The following is an 18,481-nucleotide window of genomic DNA, read 5'->3' on the forward strand; positions in this document are numbered from 1 at the left end:
TCAGAGTCAGGTCTGATGTAGAAGTGACCACTACCTGCAGTCCTTGCTCCTCATGCTCCCCCACCATCTGTACAAGCTGCATTAAACAGGGTGAAAGGAGAGAAGAAAGATGTGTGAATCATGAGAGGGTGACTAAATTCTGGCTATGCTGCTGTAGTTGCTCTAGAGGGTCTCCTTGGTGCAGCTGAGGTGCCTGTAGTCCTCATTGCCTTAAGCCTCAGAAGTACAGAAGACAATCTTTACTGGAGCAGAACATTCACATTTCTTACCAGTTTCCTGTGTTGAGTTTTGCCATGGTACAAAATCCGAGACCCACAAGTCTGGGATGAGTGAGAACGAAGGGTCTCTAGCCCCAGTGATACTGAGGAGCAGAGGCAGCTGGAGCCCAGTTGCAGTGCTGTCCCAGGAAACAAGTCCTGCCCTGTCTCCCATCATGTGAAAGAACAGCAGATTTTAGGTGACACTTCCCACCATCCTTATTGCATATGCCTTCCAAAGGGTTAATTCTGACTGAGAAATGCTGAACATAAGCCACAGATGTGCCAAGTGAGGGTTTTGTGCATGCTGGTGGGAGAGCTAAGGATCCTTCAGGGTCCTTCACTACCTGTTGGATCAAGAGACTCAGGAACAACTTGCAACCACAAACACACTTCTGTCCCTATTTTATAATTTCCATTGTAATACCTCAGGAAAACCACAAAACAGAGAACAGATTAATGTTTTACGATTGTGATAACATGACCAGCAACACGAGAGGGCAGTGAGACCTTGTCCTCATGCAGGGGAGACCTGAGAAATTCCCAGCAGCTCATGCTCACAACAGTGTTCTGTTCTCTGCCCATTCTCATCCAGAGCATGAGGCAGAGACCTCAAGTCAAAGTCCATTCCAATTAACTCTTTGCTACCTGCATATAATGACATGAAGCTGGAGGTGAGAATGAGGTCAGCATGTTGCACAACGTGTTGGCTGCCCAAAAAACCCTGCCCAAATTCATTCTGGTCACTGCAAGAGCAGCCTCTCTTTCCCTGAGTGCATTTGAGCAGGACAGTGGTGGTTACCCTGTCCTGTGAATAACATTGGGTAAACACAATGATGATGAAATAAGTGAACTTTTGCACCTAAACCACATCTACAATACGAAGCACAGGAGTGCCTGTGGTGGGAGACAGAGGGGTGCAGGTGTAGGGCACTGCACAGACTAGGAGGTGCTCTATAGCAGCTATGCTCATGCACAGACTGCTTTGGACCATGGCAGGAACAGTCCAAGGGAGCAACCTGGATCTCTGTACATGCTGTCTCTTCCTCTGAAGTCAACAGTCTCACTTGCTTTTGAGCACAGGAGGATGATACATCAGAGGTGATCACCTTGGGATGGCTTTGTAGTACGTGACCCAGATGCTGCAAACACCTCCCTCACAGCAGTCAAATGCACCACCAGGACCAAAACCACCTCCTCCCGACCCATAGTGGAGAGGAGGGGTTTCTCTCCTCCCCCACTCGCCTCTCCTGACAGCCCCAAGCCCCCTCCCTTGGTGCCGCCATCTGTTTTTCTACTGATGGCAGGGGACGAGATGTTCCGCTGGCCCTCGAAAGGCAAAGTGCGCTCAGAGCTAACTTGAATTCCTGATGGGCTCCTGGAAGGGTTTGCATCCCTCCCTCCCTCCCTGACGTACGTGCTTCACTGCTCCGGCACTGGGGAACTTGGCAAGGCACAGCAAGAGAGCGGGAGGCAGATGGATGACCAGATTAACGGAAAGAGAAGGGAGGTGGGGAGAGGAGTGAGAGGGATGAGCAGGCAGGCTGATCCACTGCCAGCATAGGATAAAGATGCGGTCCCTCTTTAGGGAGGGAGTGAGAGTCCCTCTAATGCCATTGCATGGTGACTGGGACTTTCCAATATGAGGCAGAGCTCCAGATGGAGTTGGGAAGGTTGAGCCTTGGCTACTGCTCCCATGCCCCGGCCTGAAGTGACTCCACCAGAGAGAGACGGTACGAGCTGCCAGGTGGCCTGGATTTCTGTTATGTAGGGTTGCTCCCCTCACTGTGGCATCCAGAAGAGAAAACTTCCAGATCCAACACACACTTGGCAGTCAGTGGAGAGACAATGGAATCTCCAAGGGGTGACTCAGACCTGAGGTGACATGGACAGTCCACTGGAACAGCATTTCAGTGCCCAATGATGGCAGAGTCTGGGCTCTTAAAGGAGGTTTCTCCACTGAAGGTCTCCTATGAAATGAGAGGGAACCTGGGACTAATAAGACCCATGGACATGGCAAATGAAGCTGAACCATTTGTGTGAGGGGGGCTACCATGCAGTGAGGACCGAATACAGGTTATATTCTTTCTCTACCCTGCTCCTGCTGTGATGCCTCCATATCTACAAGGGACTGGGGGAAGTGAAACAGCCTCTGACAACTGCAGAATTTTCCTTCACAAGGAGGAAGGCAGAGAGGAATAGGAATGAGGATGGAAGTCAGCACAGCTGAGGCAGAAACAACATTCAGAGTATTCTGTGGTCAAATGGGGAGACTGATGACATCTCCCTTCTTGCCAGTGCCAAGCAGCAGCTCCCAGAGCAATACTTTGAGGAACTTTCAATAAGTGATCTTACTTTTTACAGGAAGACAATGACTACCATGAAACTCATGTGGGGGAAAAAAAGTTAATCTAGGAAAATTTGGATTATTGGTCCAACCTTAACAGCTTGCAGCACTATAGGAGGAAACATGTGGAAAAGAATAAACCAAGACATGTATGAGAAGTGAGGAGAAGGAAAACAGGGATGAGGAGGAGCCTGGAAGCTGTATCAAAAAGGAGAGCATAAGGGTGAAAGAAACTATCTGAGGATGAATCTTCATTAGTGCTACAGTGAGTAACTGTGACCTTAAGAATAGGTCTGCCCTGATGAAACTGCTAACAAGGAAGAAGGCAGTGTTCCACAGAGGAGGATCAGGATATCTAACAAACAGTTAGATGTCCTGAAGGACTAGAGAGAGAAACAAGATGACATTCTCTTGTAAAAAATTGAAGGCAAGCTCTTATACTGATAGCAAAACATCTGCTGTTAGCTTGGTGCTCATCAGCTGGAAACAAAGGAGGAAGAGAAAGATCTGGGTGTACTTGCTGACCTCAGGATATCTGAACTGCCAGACTGATGCAACTGCAGAAACAACAGATATAGTCCTGTGTCCCATCAAAAGAGATATTTCCAGCACAAGGAAGCTTTATGCCGGGCTTTGGTGAGACCTCGGATGGAAGAATATGTACTGACTGCTTGGTCATTCCTGATGAAACAATAATTGAAAGCAGAAAAAGCACTTAAAAGTCTACAAGGGTGATGAAGAACATGGAATCTCTCCATCTTCTGGTGGGACACTGCAAGATTTTCGCTTGGTTAACCTCCTGTGTGCCAAGAGTCCTGCCTGGGACTGCTTTCTAAGAGTAAAAGAGGGTGACAAGCACATAGGAACACAAAGAGCTCATGTTGGCTGTGGGTACGTTTGGGTGGTTGATGAGAGCACAGTGACTTACACTGGGGCTTCAGGTACTCAGCGTGTTTCTCTTACACACACACAAACTGGCATTTTTCATCATTCCCTATGGGATTTCTCACTGAACACACAGACACAAGGTGAAGCACAGAGGGGTCGGTCTGGTGTACCTGAGCCTAAGGGAGAGGCATCACAGTTGTGGCAGATTTATGTTACCTGAGCTGCACAGGAAGGGAAGAAGAAACACCTCATACTCCATTGGCTTCTTTTTTGAAAGGACCTACTCCCAGAGAACAGAAGAAATTCTCCCTTGCTAGCAGAACCACCACAGAGACAATCACTCAACCATCTGGTCTGCTCTTCCACTTAAGCCATCCCATTTCAAACACATTACCCCAGATTTGTGCTAAAAGATGTGGTTTAGAAGACACAGAGCTCCCAAAATGTCAGAGGATCACTAACTTCTGGTACTCAATCACCAAACACCTCTCAGGCACACAGCACCTCATTCTCCTACTCTTTCTGCCTGTGTCTTGCAGTAGACATGCACAACACAGCATAAAAATTGGGAAATAATTGCTGCACCTTCTGTAGACCATGAGGTTTCCTTCCTGGGGACGTGCCCCCTGCAGCATTGCCCTTTCCCCCACACTCCAGTCAACAAAGAGCTGAGCTCAGCAGAACAAGCGAGGAAAAGCAATCATTCGCATTGAAATGAGCACAAGAAAAAAAAAATACAATCAGCAAACCCCAAAGCTATTTTTGGTGTGCAAACTCCATTTACATTTTCCTTTTTGGTAAAAATCCCAAATTTTCAGCATACAACATTCCAAGATCTCCCCCCTTTTTCCTTTTATCCTCAATCATAATAACAACTAGTGCTTGACAAAGACTGCCTATTTTTAATTTCCTTTGTGAACTGACTCCAGGCTGCCTATGATTTTCTCCTGCCTGGTCATTATTCAAAGCTAAATGAGTGGCTAACCAATTTCTGCAAGGAATTCTTTGTCTGCAGATTCTTCAGAAGCAGTTTGTTTTGCATATACAAGGCTGGAAATCCTGATTGTTTGATTTGGACAGGTGAGTCACACAGGGCTTTTCTGGACCCATGTTACTCTAGAACTGTGGTTCTGGTTAGGGAAATATTCCAACTTGGAGTCAGCTCAGGCTTTTGGGGGATACCCCTTGCCAGTGAAATCCTTTTGCTAGAATATTCTGCCCAGGCTGGCCAAAGAGAAGCAGGCAAGGAAGGAAATGGGTTATTGTGAAGCTCTTGCTCCCAGCACCATCCTGGCTGTGGGGACTCTACCCAATGATGCTTCCTCTGCTATCTCCACTCATCCAGCAAGCCCTGGCCCAGCTTAAAGCAAACATAAGGTCAAAGCTGTCTGGTTTGTGCTGGAGCAGGTCTTCACTGCCAGGAGCTCTCCTGAAAGGAGCAGGCAGCTTGTGCTGGGGACAGGGAGGGCTTACCTCACACGACTGGATGCAGTGAATGACAGAGGGGTCAGGATACCACCGCAGCCTGCCCGTGCACACAATGTTCTGGGAGAGAAGGAAAAAAACAGCAGTTAGGTGAGGTGGATGAGGCAGGGAAACAGCCAGCAGTGCTCTCTGGAGCTAGAGGATCTCCTGCAGCACTGCCTTACTCACTGTGGGGCAGAAGAGCAGTGACATCCCCAGGACCCTCTTGGCACCCGTTGAGGCCCTGCAAACCCAGGGTAGCTGCAGCCAGGAGCCCACAGACCAGGGCACACTGTTCAAGGCAGAGGCCAGATATACACACACACAGATGTGTGTGTGTATATGGAGATGTATATTGGTTGGAGCTGCTGATCTTGGAAGTCTTTTCCAGCCTTAGTGATTCTATGTTTCTATATTGATACAAAACTGGTAGAGGACAAAGGGAAAGGACAGGGACTGCCTGAGAAGTGGGTTTGGCTGGCAGTGCCACCATAATGTCTGACTTGGCCAGGAGCTGCTGCTGGGGGTAAGTCACAAGAGGCTGGAATCTACCATCATATCTCTGTGTGATGCTGAATTCACCAGCTGGTCACCACTCAATGCCTAGAATTGGCTCAGTGATCCCTGCTCAGGCTCCGAAAACTGCATCCTGGGAGGACTCATCTCCCCAAACCTGACTTGAAGTAGATACCCCAGACTCACGGTCACTCTGAAGTTCTCACTGGTATTTACAAACTCAGCTGTTGCAGCCAGATGGACACAAGAGCGAGATGTGAAGGGCTCGGTTTCCTGGCCCTGGAACACACCGCCCTGCTCATTTAGCTGGGGTTTGTGGGGAACACTCATGATTACACAGGGGGAAGAAAAGCCCCGCCGCACATGCAATTTCCGCCTTGTAAAGCTCAGGCAGCCTTTGAAATCTGAGGCCCCATAAAACAGCATCTGGCCTGTGAAAGTGTCCTAGGATGCCCTTCACAGCACGGGAATTTCACAGAGGGATAGGTGTGTTTTCTCCCAGCCTCTTTTCATATATTCAGTGGCAGGAAGAATGGCTCCAGCATTCCCAGGTGGCATGGCAGCTAGGGATGGGACAGCTCTGCCCACACAGACCAGCTGCAGGTCCTTCTGCAGCATCTTTGGTCAAGACTGTGATGAGGCTGGAGCGGGATGAGGTCCTGGCTCTCCTCAGCCAGCGCAGGGAGGGCAGTCCCAGAGAGAGCCAGCCTAATGGGGCAAAGACTGGGAAATTCCAGAGCCCACCAATTCCTGCTCAGCCAAGAGGATGTGTGCATCAACCTGATGGAGTTGCTTCATATGAGGTTGTTGTGCAACTTAGATGCCATTTTAGCATACTCAGATTAGTATACTCATGTTCCAGGCTGGGAAATAAGGGGCAGAGAGACAAACCTGCTCAGCTGTGGGATGCAATGAATCAGAGCTGAAAGCAAAACAGGACTCTGCCTTCTCTGAGTGGCCTCTGCAGTTCCTGATGTTGTTTGCCCCATCCTCTCCATCTCATGGAGCATGGCAACTCCTGGGATCAGCAAACTGTTGGAGGCTTGGGGGAGCCAAGTGGGGAGCGGAGACAGAAGCCAGGACAGAGAGGAAAACAAGATGGTCTAGGGAGAGAGCTCCTGGCAAAGGACAGAGCTCCTTCTTAAAATAGCATCTCTTCTTCCTTCTCCTCCTCTCTGCAAAATGCCTCCCTTGCACGAAAGCCTGCAGTGGTGGTGAAAGGGAAGCCGAACACCGCTGCCTCAACGGGCCAAGCCATCCATCCCTCAAAGGCAAGGACTCCTTCCAAGGCTCGTGCTTAACCATCCCACATGCCCCAGGCATCCTCGCCCCCCCCGGCAGCCGCCCGCAGTGGGTCTGATTCAAGGCAATGCACAGTAGTATCCACAGGCATGATGCTGGGCCTCCTGTGGCTTCCCGGGAGGAGGGGAAAGCATTTGGATGGGAGCACTGGCTCCTGGGAAGACTGTTTGCTTTTCTTTGTTCCACCTCCTTCCTAACACATCTCGTTTTTATTTTAAGAAATATTACCCCGGTAGAGCTGCTTTTTGGTAAAGTCGTGCCATGAGGATCCAAACTATTCGAGCTATTTGAGCTGTTTTGCCTACAAAATGAGTAAGAGGTGGGGAGGGAAAGGCCCCCCTGTTCCAGCAGCAGAGGCACCCAGCCGGCCAGCGGGTCCTGGCAGCTGGAGACACCTTTCAGCTGACAGTGCCCTGCCTCTTCCTTGGCAGGGAAATGCCTGCCTAGGATTGCATCTCTGCTGCCAGGTAACTGGGGACCCAGGCTTACACTGTGCCAGAGCCGGCTTTTGCTCTCCCAGCACACTGGCTGACAATAAACAGTAGCTTAATGGGTTTAGGCACACAGCACATCCTGAAAAAACAGTGGGATTCTTGCATTTAACTTCATATATTGTGGTATCATGCAATTCCTTGAAAGCTGGCTTGGGAGCTGATTACTATGCTGAACTTTGGTATAGGAGAGCAGGAGGATGCGTAGTAGCATCCACTGCTTGTCTTTACAAGTCTTACCCTTCTTCACCTGAGGCAGAGATTTTGGGTTAAAACACCTTGGAGATAGAGAGGGAGAGAAGGATGTTCCTTCTCTATGCTGCCAGCAACCCCCCTCTGCTAGAAGAATTCATCTCCCCTTTTACCTGGACTCTGGTGGGCTGCAGCCGGTGATCCATTGTCTCAGCAGTGACATTTTTGGGCAGTATGACAGGGTCACTGGGAGGAATGATACAGGAAGGAATGCACACAGCACCTGTGGGAGGAGGGAGAGCCTTGAGGACCTTACCTGGAGCCAGGCATCAATGTTCTGTAGGAGGCCACCATTAATGGTAGAGACAGATGTAGAGGGGACCCTTTTCCTCCCAGCCTGGGATAGTAATTCCTTCCCCAAATCCTGAATTATCCAAGCGCCTACAGGAGCTGTGCCCAATTCTCTTCTCCCAGATGAAAGGAAAACTGAACACAACCTAAGAGAAAGATTCCAACCTTGATGGCAGGACATGGAACCCAGCATGAAAATAAGTCTGGCCTGGATGTTATATTTGCTGACCTGTTAAGAAGTGTGTCTCTAATTTTTCTACCACAGAGAATCCCCACTGCCTTCTCATGACCCAGAAAGAAAAAAAGCTGCAAAAACCACCTTGGAAAAACAAGTGGGATCCCAGTCTTAATCCTAGCCTCGCATCAGGTCTGTCCTGAGCTAAGCCTCAGTAGTCCCTGTCATTAGATTGTCCTCAGCCTGGGTTGACCCGACTGGGATGACTGGTGCGTTTGCTTCAGAGTAATATGGGCTGAGCTCAATCATCGTGCCCAGAGGGATGCTAGACCAGATGCAACAACCATGGCTGAGTGTTGCAGGCTTTCCTGAAAGCACAAAGCAACTAGGTCCTGCAGACAGAAATGGATGATGCGGTCCCTCCTCTGGTGAAAGTGCCCTGTTACACTCAATTGTCACTGCAGCTTTTATGGCTTTTATCTAGGACTTGTCACATTAACCCAGCAAACAGCAGCAGTAGTAGGAAGTAGAGAGACCTCAGTAAAGCTGGAGGGCTATGGATCAGGAAAATGTGCAAAGAGCTGGGTTTGCCCTAAAGACAGTCCCTGCTGCTTCTGAAAAGAGAGATGCTTAATTCTGGAGACAGCTTTAGATTTGGGTCTTGCCCAAGAGTACAGGCAGGGTGAGCACAAGGCTAAAACCACCCCTGGCTCTGTGTTTATAAAGATCATGGAAGATTAAACAGAACTTTTTTTCTGTTTAGTGGGGAGTGGTACAGGAAGAGTCTATCTATAGTCTGTTGTGACTATCAACTCTCTGGGAAGACTGAGTCAACACAAAGTTTGGTTTTCTGTTTGGTTTTCATGTGCCCTCACCTATGCCATGCCCCTGCTCACACTTGTACTCCACGAAATTCAGCTCCGGTGGTGGTGGGCAGGTGCCCTGCAAGCTCTCACACAGTTTGAACTCCTCTGTCCACAAGCCCTCCTTAGTGCAGACGATGGGAACCTGCAAGGCAGAGGGAGAGCAGCTGGTGTTACTCGCCCTGCCTGGCCACTGCCCATCTCTGGGGCAGCACCGTGCAAGGACACCCCTCCCACCAGCCACGTCCAGAGAAAAGATCCCCAAGGCAGCTGGGCTGCAGCCATCTGGTCCAGCCTATGTGCACTGTCCACAAAGACAATTGCTTCCCAGCTGCTGCTGGATCCCACCAGAGGGAATCAGCTACAATTGTTTTGACAAGAAGTGTTTCCTTTCCAAGCATCGATAAGATACCTGGGTGAGAGAGCTGGCAGGCAGCAGCCTCCATGCCCAGGGAAGCCCCTTGGTGAGCACAACTGCTACAGCAAACTTGCCCATCATCCCAAGTGAATGCTTTCACAGCCGCTCCCAAAAGCTACTGGAAACCCCCTACTTATGCTTTCTGACCCTTTTCACACAAGATAAGCCAGCTTGTTTAGGACCACTGCAGGTGAGCATCCCCAGGCAGTAGTGCACCTTGTACCATGTATGGGGCCCAGCAAGACCAGCTATGAGCTTGTAGAGGGGCTGCTCCTTGGTGGTTAAAGGGTATTTGGCCTTGGGGATAGGTCGAACTGTTGCAGGGCCCCTCTGCACAGCAGGGCACAGGGAGCCCTGCACTTTGTAGATGCTCTGAAACACGAGGTGTGGTCCTTCTTCCCCCTCTCTCAGACACTCACCTGCTGTCCCTGCTGCTCGCAGTTGAGGACACACTGGCTGTTCAGCTCGAAGCCCTGGGTGCAGTTGTACATGCCCTCAAAGACGGGGGGCGGGGGCTTGCAAACCACAGGGACACAGTGTCCCTCTTCCCACTGCCCGCTCTCCAGGCACTGGACCTTCAGGAACTTCCTGGGGAAACACAGACACCAGACTGGCCTGCAGAACCCCAAACACTGCACCTTGGCTGCACCAGGCATCCCACAGATGTCAGGAACAGAGTGAAGACATCTCTCCTGGAGCACCATCATGCCCTTGCTGTGTAGGACTTTCCCATACCATACAATCCCTCACCATGGCCACGTCTTCCAAAGGGGCAGCCCATGCTTAACCAGGACCTTTTTTTCTCCTCCCTGGGGGGATTGCACTGGTATAGGAGCACTGGATGCGTTTCCCTTGCACTCGCCACCCTGCTGCTCCCCACCTCTTGTGGTGCCCCCTAAACCATTCATCCCACAGTCCCTGCAGGTCCCGGTCTGCTTTGTCCCACCGCCAGTAGCTGCATACTTTGCTGGATGGAGTTTGCCTCCACCAGTAAATCCTCTGGCCTGTGCCCAGCTACTCCTGAGGCTCCTCTTTGTACTCCAGCCAGATCTGTCAATCCTGCTCTTGCCAAGGGGCTGCTGTGCTGCAGCAGACCAGTACCACCCTATGCTGCTAAAACAGCCCAGACACGAGCTACTTGCCAAGAAAAAAAAGAAAGAAAAAGCCCAGGAGTGGAGCCCACCCACTTTTCAGTCTCTTGTCCCTGGCAGTGAGAGAGACACCACATCTTTTACACAGAGGCATCAAAACTGCTGAGGCATCAGGCTGGCCAAGCACAGCTCTCTCAGCAGAGGACATGTCACTGCCCTGATGGGCTCTACCTGAGTCAAAGCTGATTGCTCCATCCTTAATGAGACTTTTCCCCCCACTCCTGCCCTCCTTTACTAGACAGCACAGTGCAGCTGCCTGCCCCTGCCCTCTCCCACCACGGGTGCCAGCAGGCAGGGCTCCAGACGCCACGTTAGGGAGTTTATAGCCTGCCACAGGTATGTGGAGGGGGCCGCCAGGGGTTAGAGAAACCCCTGGGGGAAGGCACTAAATTGCCCCTTGTTCTGAGAGGCAGCAGGCAGAGTGTGGGGCCACCCATGTGCCCCTAACCACCTGGTGCAGGGTCGTGACATAGTGTGGGGCCACCCAGCTGTGCCTCCACACATGGTGCAGGGTCACACAGCCTGGAGAAGCAAGGGGACCCCATTTGCACTCTGCTGCCAGAGCAGGGGTGTTACCTGTCAATTTCTGCTGGGAACACCTGGATGAGACATTTTAGAGGTTTTTGCAGCATTGTCATATTTTAAAATATTTGCAGCTCTTGCAGAGTCCCCTTCTGCCTTCAGAAATCAGGGATCTGTTTTTTCTCAAGACTGTATAAAGGGACAGTGACTTCCTCCCAAGGTGAATGCAGGCTCCAGCAGGTAACACTGAGGCAGACAGGGTAGGGAATGGGATGCAGCAAGTCCACTGGCACAGAGCTCTGCACAAATCTTCCCTCCAGCCCACCTGAGAAGTGAGGATGGCTGTGGTGTGAGCACCTGAGCAGTGGGGATTGCCACAATATCACCCCTACAGCAGCAGCCTTGAATTAACTAAGGGAATTGCGGCTATGAAGTATTTCAGAAAGCTGGTGAGGAGGAGGGACTCTGGATTCCGTTGTAGGCATCTGTGGTTTCAGTCCATTCCTCATTTAACTTTCTTGTTTGCCTTCCCTTTCCATGAGGGTGGTAGGCACTGCCTTGCAAACATGTCCCCATCAGACTTCACCTTCTCCCAAATATGACTGAATGCTTTGCCCCGGCCAGGTTTAAAGGTAAGCAAAGACACAAGTCAAGAGGTACTAATCCATGTTGGATGTCCAGCTCCACAAGCAGCATTTTCCCCTTCTTGAACTTCCTGGCTCCTGATCCAGCTGCAGGACTTGGAAAGGGTAAAGCACTGGGGGTTTTGGAGATAGACACAAACTGCTGGTGTGAGGTCACTGAGACAGCAATACCTCAGGCACTGAGCAACCTCCTTTAAAGACCAGGAGCATCCCAGCCACACTTGACTTTTCAGTGGGCACTGCACCGCCCTGTTGCTCTCCAAATCATGGCAGAGGCCCTGTGCCCAGGGAGGCCTGGGGAGATGGGTCAAGCACGGGGAGGACACGCTGTGGCATCTGCAGTTTGCTCAGGTGCAGGCTGTGGTTTGCAGCCCCATCATCCTCACAGGGGCTCCTTGTTTTGATGTGGTGCTGCAGTGACCCAAGTCAGAGCCAGGGCCGTGCATGGCCTCTCACAGCTCCCCCCTAGACCCGCACCCCTCAGACCACCTTGCTCTGGAGGCTCAGCCCCACTGCCAGCATCCATCCAGGGACTTCAAACACAGTTAGCCCAGGCTGACCCTGGGGTAGAGGGTGGAGTATGGACCACTCCCACATATGTGAAATAAGCAGTTCATGTGGAAGCATGGAGAAGGGAAAGGAGAGGCTTAAAAAAAAAAAAAATGTATATACATAAATACATACAACTTCACAGGAGCTTGAAATTTCTGGACCCACCCCCCGACTTCTTCTGATCTGGGTTAGTGGCACTTCTTGAGGATTAACAAGGAAGCCAGGAAAATTGGAGTCAACCCTCCAACCAGGCCAGCCTAATGGACAGAAGAGGCAAGGGAGATGTTTGAGGCCAGCAAGGGCTGTATCTGAGGTGAAGGCACAAGCACATGCCTGGCTCCAGGAGCTGAACATGCAGGGATCCAGCCATCTTCTGAGGCAGCCAGCTTGTTGGGGAGTGGGTTTGCTGTGTAGGAATGGTGACAAATGAGCTTAAAAAGCCTCTTCTCCTGTGGCAGGAGACTGATGGCTTCATAAAGAATGGGGGAAAGGAGAGAGATTTGTCAGTAAATTGAAAGAAAGCTGCACCAGCATGTAGGACCCTCCACTGCTGTGCTCCCTCCAAACAGCCTGGACAACCTGGGCTGTAAATGCTCAGAAATCTTAGAGGTGGAAATGACAGGAACATGGTTGACAGCCTGGATTTTCTTTACCTGTCTCTTCGGCTCCCACAGCTGTGTGTGTTTTCCCTTTATCTGGAAGGGGCCAGATACAGGCAGAGGCAGCGAGTACCTTTGTGCCCACCACAAGTGCTCCTGGATTAGGCTGTCCTGCTTACCCTGCTGTGAACTTTGTTTTGTTTACAGTCCCCTGTCTGCTAACTCCTTCCAGTCCCCATTTTCTCCTCCACATTCTTCTACTTCCTCTACTTCTTCCACGGTCTCTGCTGTTTTTGAACCAGGAGAGAAGGAAGAGGGGCCAACATCTCCATGGAAGCTGACTAGGGACTCTGCTGAGCTCCCTTGATCTCTGGTCAAAATGCAGACTGATACTTTCAAATCTGCCTGAAAATACCTAAGTGGTTCTTTGCTTCATTCCCTCAAGCTAGCAGAAGGAGCTCAACCCTTCACAAAGGCAGCTTTGAGATCCCCAAATCTCTTCTCTCCAAGGAATCATCCCTCATCTGGCAAGTGAAACAAGTCCCCTGAAGGGTCTGACCTTTTAGGTCCCCAAACTGAGAGCATCCTCTCAACATTAGAGTGTTCCTCTAAAGGATCTCCTAGCTATTATCACATAACCATGAAATTGTTTTGGGTTGGAAGGGACCTTAAAGATCATCTTGTTCCAACCCTGCCATGGACAGGGACACCTTCTACTAGATGAAGTTTCTCCAAGCCCCATCCAACCTGATCTTGTCTATTCCTGTCATAAATCTGCTTCAGATAGCACTTCATGCTGGAAGCAACAGCAAGAAGCACTGTGGGGGTGATGCCCTTTCCCCTAGAGTATCTGACCCCTGACTTTCAGGCTAGCACTTTTCAATGCTAAAGCTCTGGGTGATGCTGAACATTTCTCTTTGACAGTTCATATCTTTGTGTGATCCAGGTGTTGGGTTGGTACTGCCATGGCACAGGTTCTGCCTAAATCCAGGAAGCTCCCATCACAAAGCACAAATGCATATGTTAAGTTCCCCTTGTTACTCTTACATTGGAATTAGAAGTGGACTGGCAGCTGGAAGCCAGGCTGTTAGGTGGCCTCTCCAGGCTGATAACAGATCTCCTTTAGGAAAAGTCAAAGAAGCTTTACCCTTCCTGTCAGCACTGTCAGTCAGATGAACCTGCCAGCAGGAAGGCAACAACTTTCTGGCAGGCTCTTGATTACACAATCAGTATTTCCTCAAGGATCCCTATTGACAAGCAGTGATTTCCCAAGGGCCTTTTCTCACTCAGGTTAATAGACAAAAGCATCTCCAGGACAACTGATTTCTTCATTCCCTTTCTCTTCCACTTAAACTGTGGGAAATTTATTTCAACTATGTCCTCAGCCCCTTCTAAGCATCCTTACTGCTCCTGCAGTAAAATTCAAATAAAAAACCAGAAGTGAGGTAATTGCATGAATATCTGTGTCCAGGATTATCTTCACTTGAATGGAGATAGCTGGATCCCAACCATAGTTCAGGCCTGCATAAGGTGGGCAACTCCACATGAGGAGCAAAGCTAGAGCTAGAAGAATAATTCAAAGGAAGCCTGATTGTACTTCCAAGGGTGAGCTAGTTAGTGGGCATGAGGAATCTTCAGTGTCAGTCACAGATTATGCTTGACTTTTGCCCAATATATAGTACACATAGAGAGCCTTGCTTCTTTATACCTAGACACCTGTATGGCACTAAATCCTTTAGCAAGGCTTATGCTTGCTGGGTTGGTGGACAACAGGGAGACAATAGAAAAACTCAATTTTCTGAACCCAGAGAGACAGCAGAAGACCCTAAAAACCTGATGTCTAAATCACCAGGTCAGACCCTACTTTCACACTAGCACATCAGGAACCTGCACCTCACCAGAGCTGGTTGCTTCTAGAACTCCCCAGCACCTCCCTTCCTCCAAAACTGGCATGATCAAAGAGAGCCCCAAATCTCTTTGATCAAAGAGATCAACCTCTCATTCTGGCAGCTCCTACCCTCTCCTTGCCAGGGCTGAGATACCAGAAGGATTTCCAGCAATCCAGGAACTGGATGGCTAAGAGCTGCTACACAATGCCAAGGGCTTTGTACTCATGCTGAGTGTACACCAAGAGCTCCTGATGAGGCGGTACAATGACATTTACAAGTCCGAGGAAAGGTTTTTGCTTGGGCTGGGCCACTCAGATAGGAGTTAATCTGCAAGAGAGGATTTGTTAATGTGGGTTTTGCATTCCACCATCAGAGAGGTCCGATGAAATAGCAGCAGTGACAATTGCAAAGGGGAAAACGCAATGTCAACATGCATTGCTATGAAAACGTAAACCGCTTTGCATGATTTTCCTTGACTTGTCTCACAGGCTGTTCAGACCCATATGGAAGTTACTCACACATCAGAGGAGCCTCAAGATCTCCCAGGGGTCATCATTTTCACCAGCAGCTGCTGCAGCAGGACAGAGGGGGCCTAGCTTTGCAAGCTGAGTGGGTCTGTTTGAATGCCCAGTGCCTGAAGCGCCATAGGCACAAAAGCTGTTCTAGAGTTTGCAAAGCAGTCCATGTGATTGCTGCCATAATCATCATTTGCTCAGCTCCCTTTGGCCCAAGAAATGCTCCTAACACTGTGAAAAACTGTTTACAGAAACCACTTCCTTCATTACTAGGCAAGAAATTTGGCAACTGCTTCCCACTGCACAACAACTCTACCCCAGAGCAAAGAAGAGATGAAATCTGCATCCAATTAAAACTGGAAGGGGGCATTAAACAATTAACACATAATTACCTGATCTGGGCTAGACTCAAGACTCTGGGGAGGACCCAGCCAGTGCTAGGGAATCTTTAGTGACCAAACCCGATGGGGACTTTGGCTGGAGGCGTCACAGACAAAATGCTGCTTTATCCCGCAGCATCGCGATATTGGCTGAGGGCAGAGCTAGTGAACCACCAGGAATTTTCCCCCGAAGTATCAGGAAAAATCTTCTCCCACTGAAATGCCAATGCTAGAGATTAAATTTAGCCAAGAGGCACAGCGGGTGAGATGTTAACCCTGACAGAAGGCAGCCATTCATTCTTGCAGTGCCTCTGTTCCATGTTTTATCGCTTTTAGGGAAGACAGAAGCTGCAGGAATCTGCAAACATCTTGTAAATGTCTAATTACCTGGGAGTATGCAAACACTTAGTTTGGTGCTTAGCTTTCATAGAGAGACAAATACATTGAGGTGCACAGGAGGATCTGCTTGTTTCAGGTTAAAGTACTTAACACACTCTTGTGTGCAACAGCACCTTGTTCCCACCAGGTTCACCTAGACCTGGGAATGCCTCTTGTATTTCAAGAAATCTGTGTGATCAGAGCAAGCTGCTCTGCCTTCTACCTATCAAGCCAGGTCTTCGAGACTGCCATTGTCCTATCACCTCTGCTCCTTGTGCACACTGGGAGGAGGAAAGAAATGGCGATAACAGACCTGCCACAGACTTACTTCTTAGGCTTGTCTGCTGTGTTCTCGGCCACGTGGTAGCCAGGCTTGCACTTGTAGCGACAGACCGAGCCCACGTCGTGGTTCCCCTGCAGGCACCGAGGCACCAGGAGCCTGGCGTTGGCCACGGCGGGAGGCGCGTCACACTCCAGCTTGCAGTAGGCTTCGGGCAGGGACCAGAGACCATCCTCCAGGCAGGTGAGCCACTGGTTTGTTCCTGATCCCAAAAGAGAAGCAGCGTGTGGGGTTACATCTGAGCCAGGAACGGAGTCCTGCCGAGGGGAGCTCAGAGCAACCAGCAGAAGTCCTCTTGTTAGAGTGTACACTGATACCAAAAGGGGCAACAAACACAAAGACCATGGACTCCATCGCCTGCTTGGTCAGGCTGTAGCAGGAAATACTTGAATGCAGACAAAAGTATGACAGGGTCAGCTTTCTAGAGCTGCAGAAATGATCTTGATTCAGCAAACCTCTCCAAGTGTTTCCTTTAAACCTGCTCTCTTATGTGGTGCTTCAGGATAGCCAGGGGCCTTATTGTAGGACAGCTCTCTGTCGTATTCAGCTCAGCCCACCTTCATTCTCCACAAGGGCTTTTTACAGTTTGTCCTTAGCTATGCTGATCAAGCTGTCATACCCTACTACAGATGCAGTGCACGATCATAGAATCGTGGAATGGTTTGGGCTGGAAAGGACCTTTAAAGGCCATCTAGTCCAACCTCCCTCTGCCATGGACAGGGACATCTTCCACCAGGTCAGGTAGCTCAGAGCCCTGCCCAACCTGGCTTTCAATGTTTCCAGGGATGGGGAATCCATCACCTCTCTGGGCAACCTGAGAGTCAGAGGGATGAAAAATGCCAGAAGGACTGATGTGGGAGGCTTCACTAGGTGTAACTGGGAATTCAAACCACCCATCACTAGAGATCTGGGTTGAGTATTACAGCCCAGCTCTTTGTTGTCCCTGACAGACCCAGCTAAATGGCTGGCCAAAACTGCACAGCTCTGGATGCTGGCAGGAAGTGCCCAGGACTACATCACCTGCATGGTGTGGATGATGGATAGTTCATTGGGAACTGATGAGCAAGAAAAAAAGCTGGACTGGAGCAAATGGGACTCTTCCTAGTGAGAGGTTAGGATCAACATGATTGTGGTGCAGCCAGGCTGCTCTACAGTTCCTTCAAACATCCCTTTCTTTTTACAGAAACACTTTTGGGCCAGAGACATGATCACATCTCTACTCAGTGCCTGTGTTCCTGATGGGTTGAGGCTGTCTCCCACCTCCAAGTGCCACACAGCCATGTCATCCTTTCCTTGCCTACTCTTAGCATTTGTTAGCATTGACAGCTTGCTTGTGAGGATGCAAGTCTTTGGGGGAACAAGCATAGAGCATGTCCCTGTCTCAGTGGCTCATTTGTGTCAGCTGGACTGTAAGAGTTTACCCACATGGCTTGGCAACCTTGGCTGAGCACCTCCAGCCATCATGCTGGAAGTCACCCAGGGGCCCACGGAGGGGACACCTTCCCACGGAGGGAACCCATGGCAAACCTCCCAGGGACTGCAGCAGGACCAAGAAGCAGCTGTGAGTGTAAGACCAGATTAAACCTCTGCCCTCAGTTGACCAACCCAAGGCAATGGGCATTAGTTCATGCAGAATTTGTGTTGTTGAGATGACACTGGCATGCTACCCACTGATCAGCCCACACTGGGGATCTGCCACCATCCTCCCTGTCATGAAATGAGACCTAAATTCTCTGCAGCTTTTGATCCTTAGATTTAACGTTTTTTTTTTTTTTTTTTTTTTTTTTTTTTTACAATAAGTAAACAATTCTCATATATTTCAGCTATAAATGTCCCCATAAAGTAGGGCACCCATTAAAATGATTTGTTGTATGTGATTTTTTCAGAGCAAAGGCACTGGTGGAAACTCGCAAAGTCCCAATGCTCGAAGCTGTCAAGGCAATTACCCCTGAAATCCCATCCAGCTCAGCCCTTGCATAGACAGAACAGTAGCTCTCTTTCTCTGACTTGGCTTAAAAATTCCTGTGGCTACTGATGGAGTTGGCAGAATGAAAGCCAGGCCATGGTGTGTCTGGGTGGTGAACATCTCCCAGACTGCTCTACAGCTGTGGGCATCAGTCTCTATGGCTTCATACAGCCCCAGCCCCCTGAACCACAGGCTTTCCCACAGCCACCAGGCACAGAGCCACTTCTGGCTCTTTGAAGTCCCCTCTGTCTGCCTGCATGTTTCTTGTCTCCATCACTGTA

At 49.8% G+C, this 18,481-nt stretch overlaps 1 protein-coding gene across 1 annotated transcript in view; it reads right to left on the reverse strand.

The window, feature by feature from the left end:
* PAPPA2 (pappalysin 2) overlaps positions 1-18,481 on the reverse strand; it is an 88,755-nt gene that overhangs the window by 10,719 nt on the left and 59,555 nt on the right. Inside the window, exons 16-20 of the mRNA XM_068199449.1 lie at positions 16,223-16,436; positions 9,684-9,852; positions 8,859-8,991; positions 7,631-7,740; positions 4,966-5,037 (exon numbers count right to left, since the gene is read on the reverse strand). Of these exons, the coding sequence (XP_068055550.1) occupies positions 4,966-5,037; positions 7,631-7,740; positions 8,859-8,991; positions 9,684-9,852; positions 16,223-16,436 (698 nt within the window). The remainder of the gene's footprint in view (positions 1-4,965; positions 5,038-7,630; positions 7,741-8,858; positions 8,992-9,683; positions 9,853-16,222; positions 16,437-18,481) is intronic.

The sequence above is a fragment of the Anomalospiza imberbis genome, chromosome 9 (genome assembly GCF_031753505.1).
Source record: "Anomalospiza imberbis isolate Cuckoo-Finch-1a 21T00152 chromosome 9, ASM3175350v1, whole genome shotgun sequence".
In the NCBI taxonomy this organism is placed as follows: Eukaryota; Metazoa; Chordata; class Aves; order Passeriformes; family Viduidae; genus Anomalospiza; species Anomalospiza imberbis.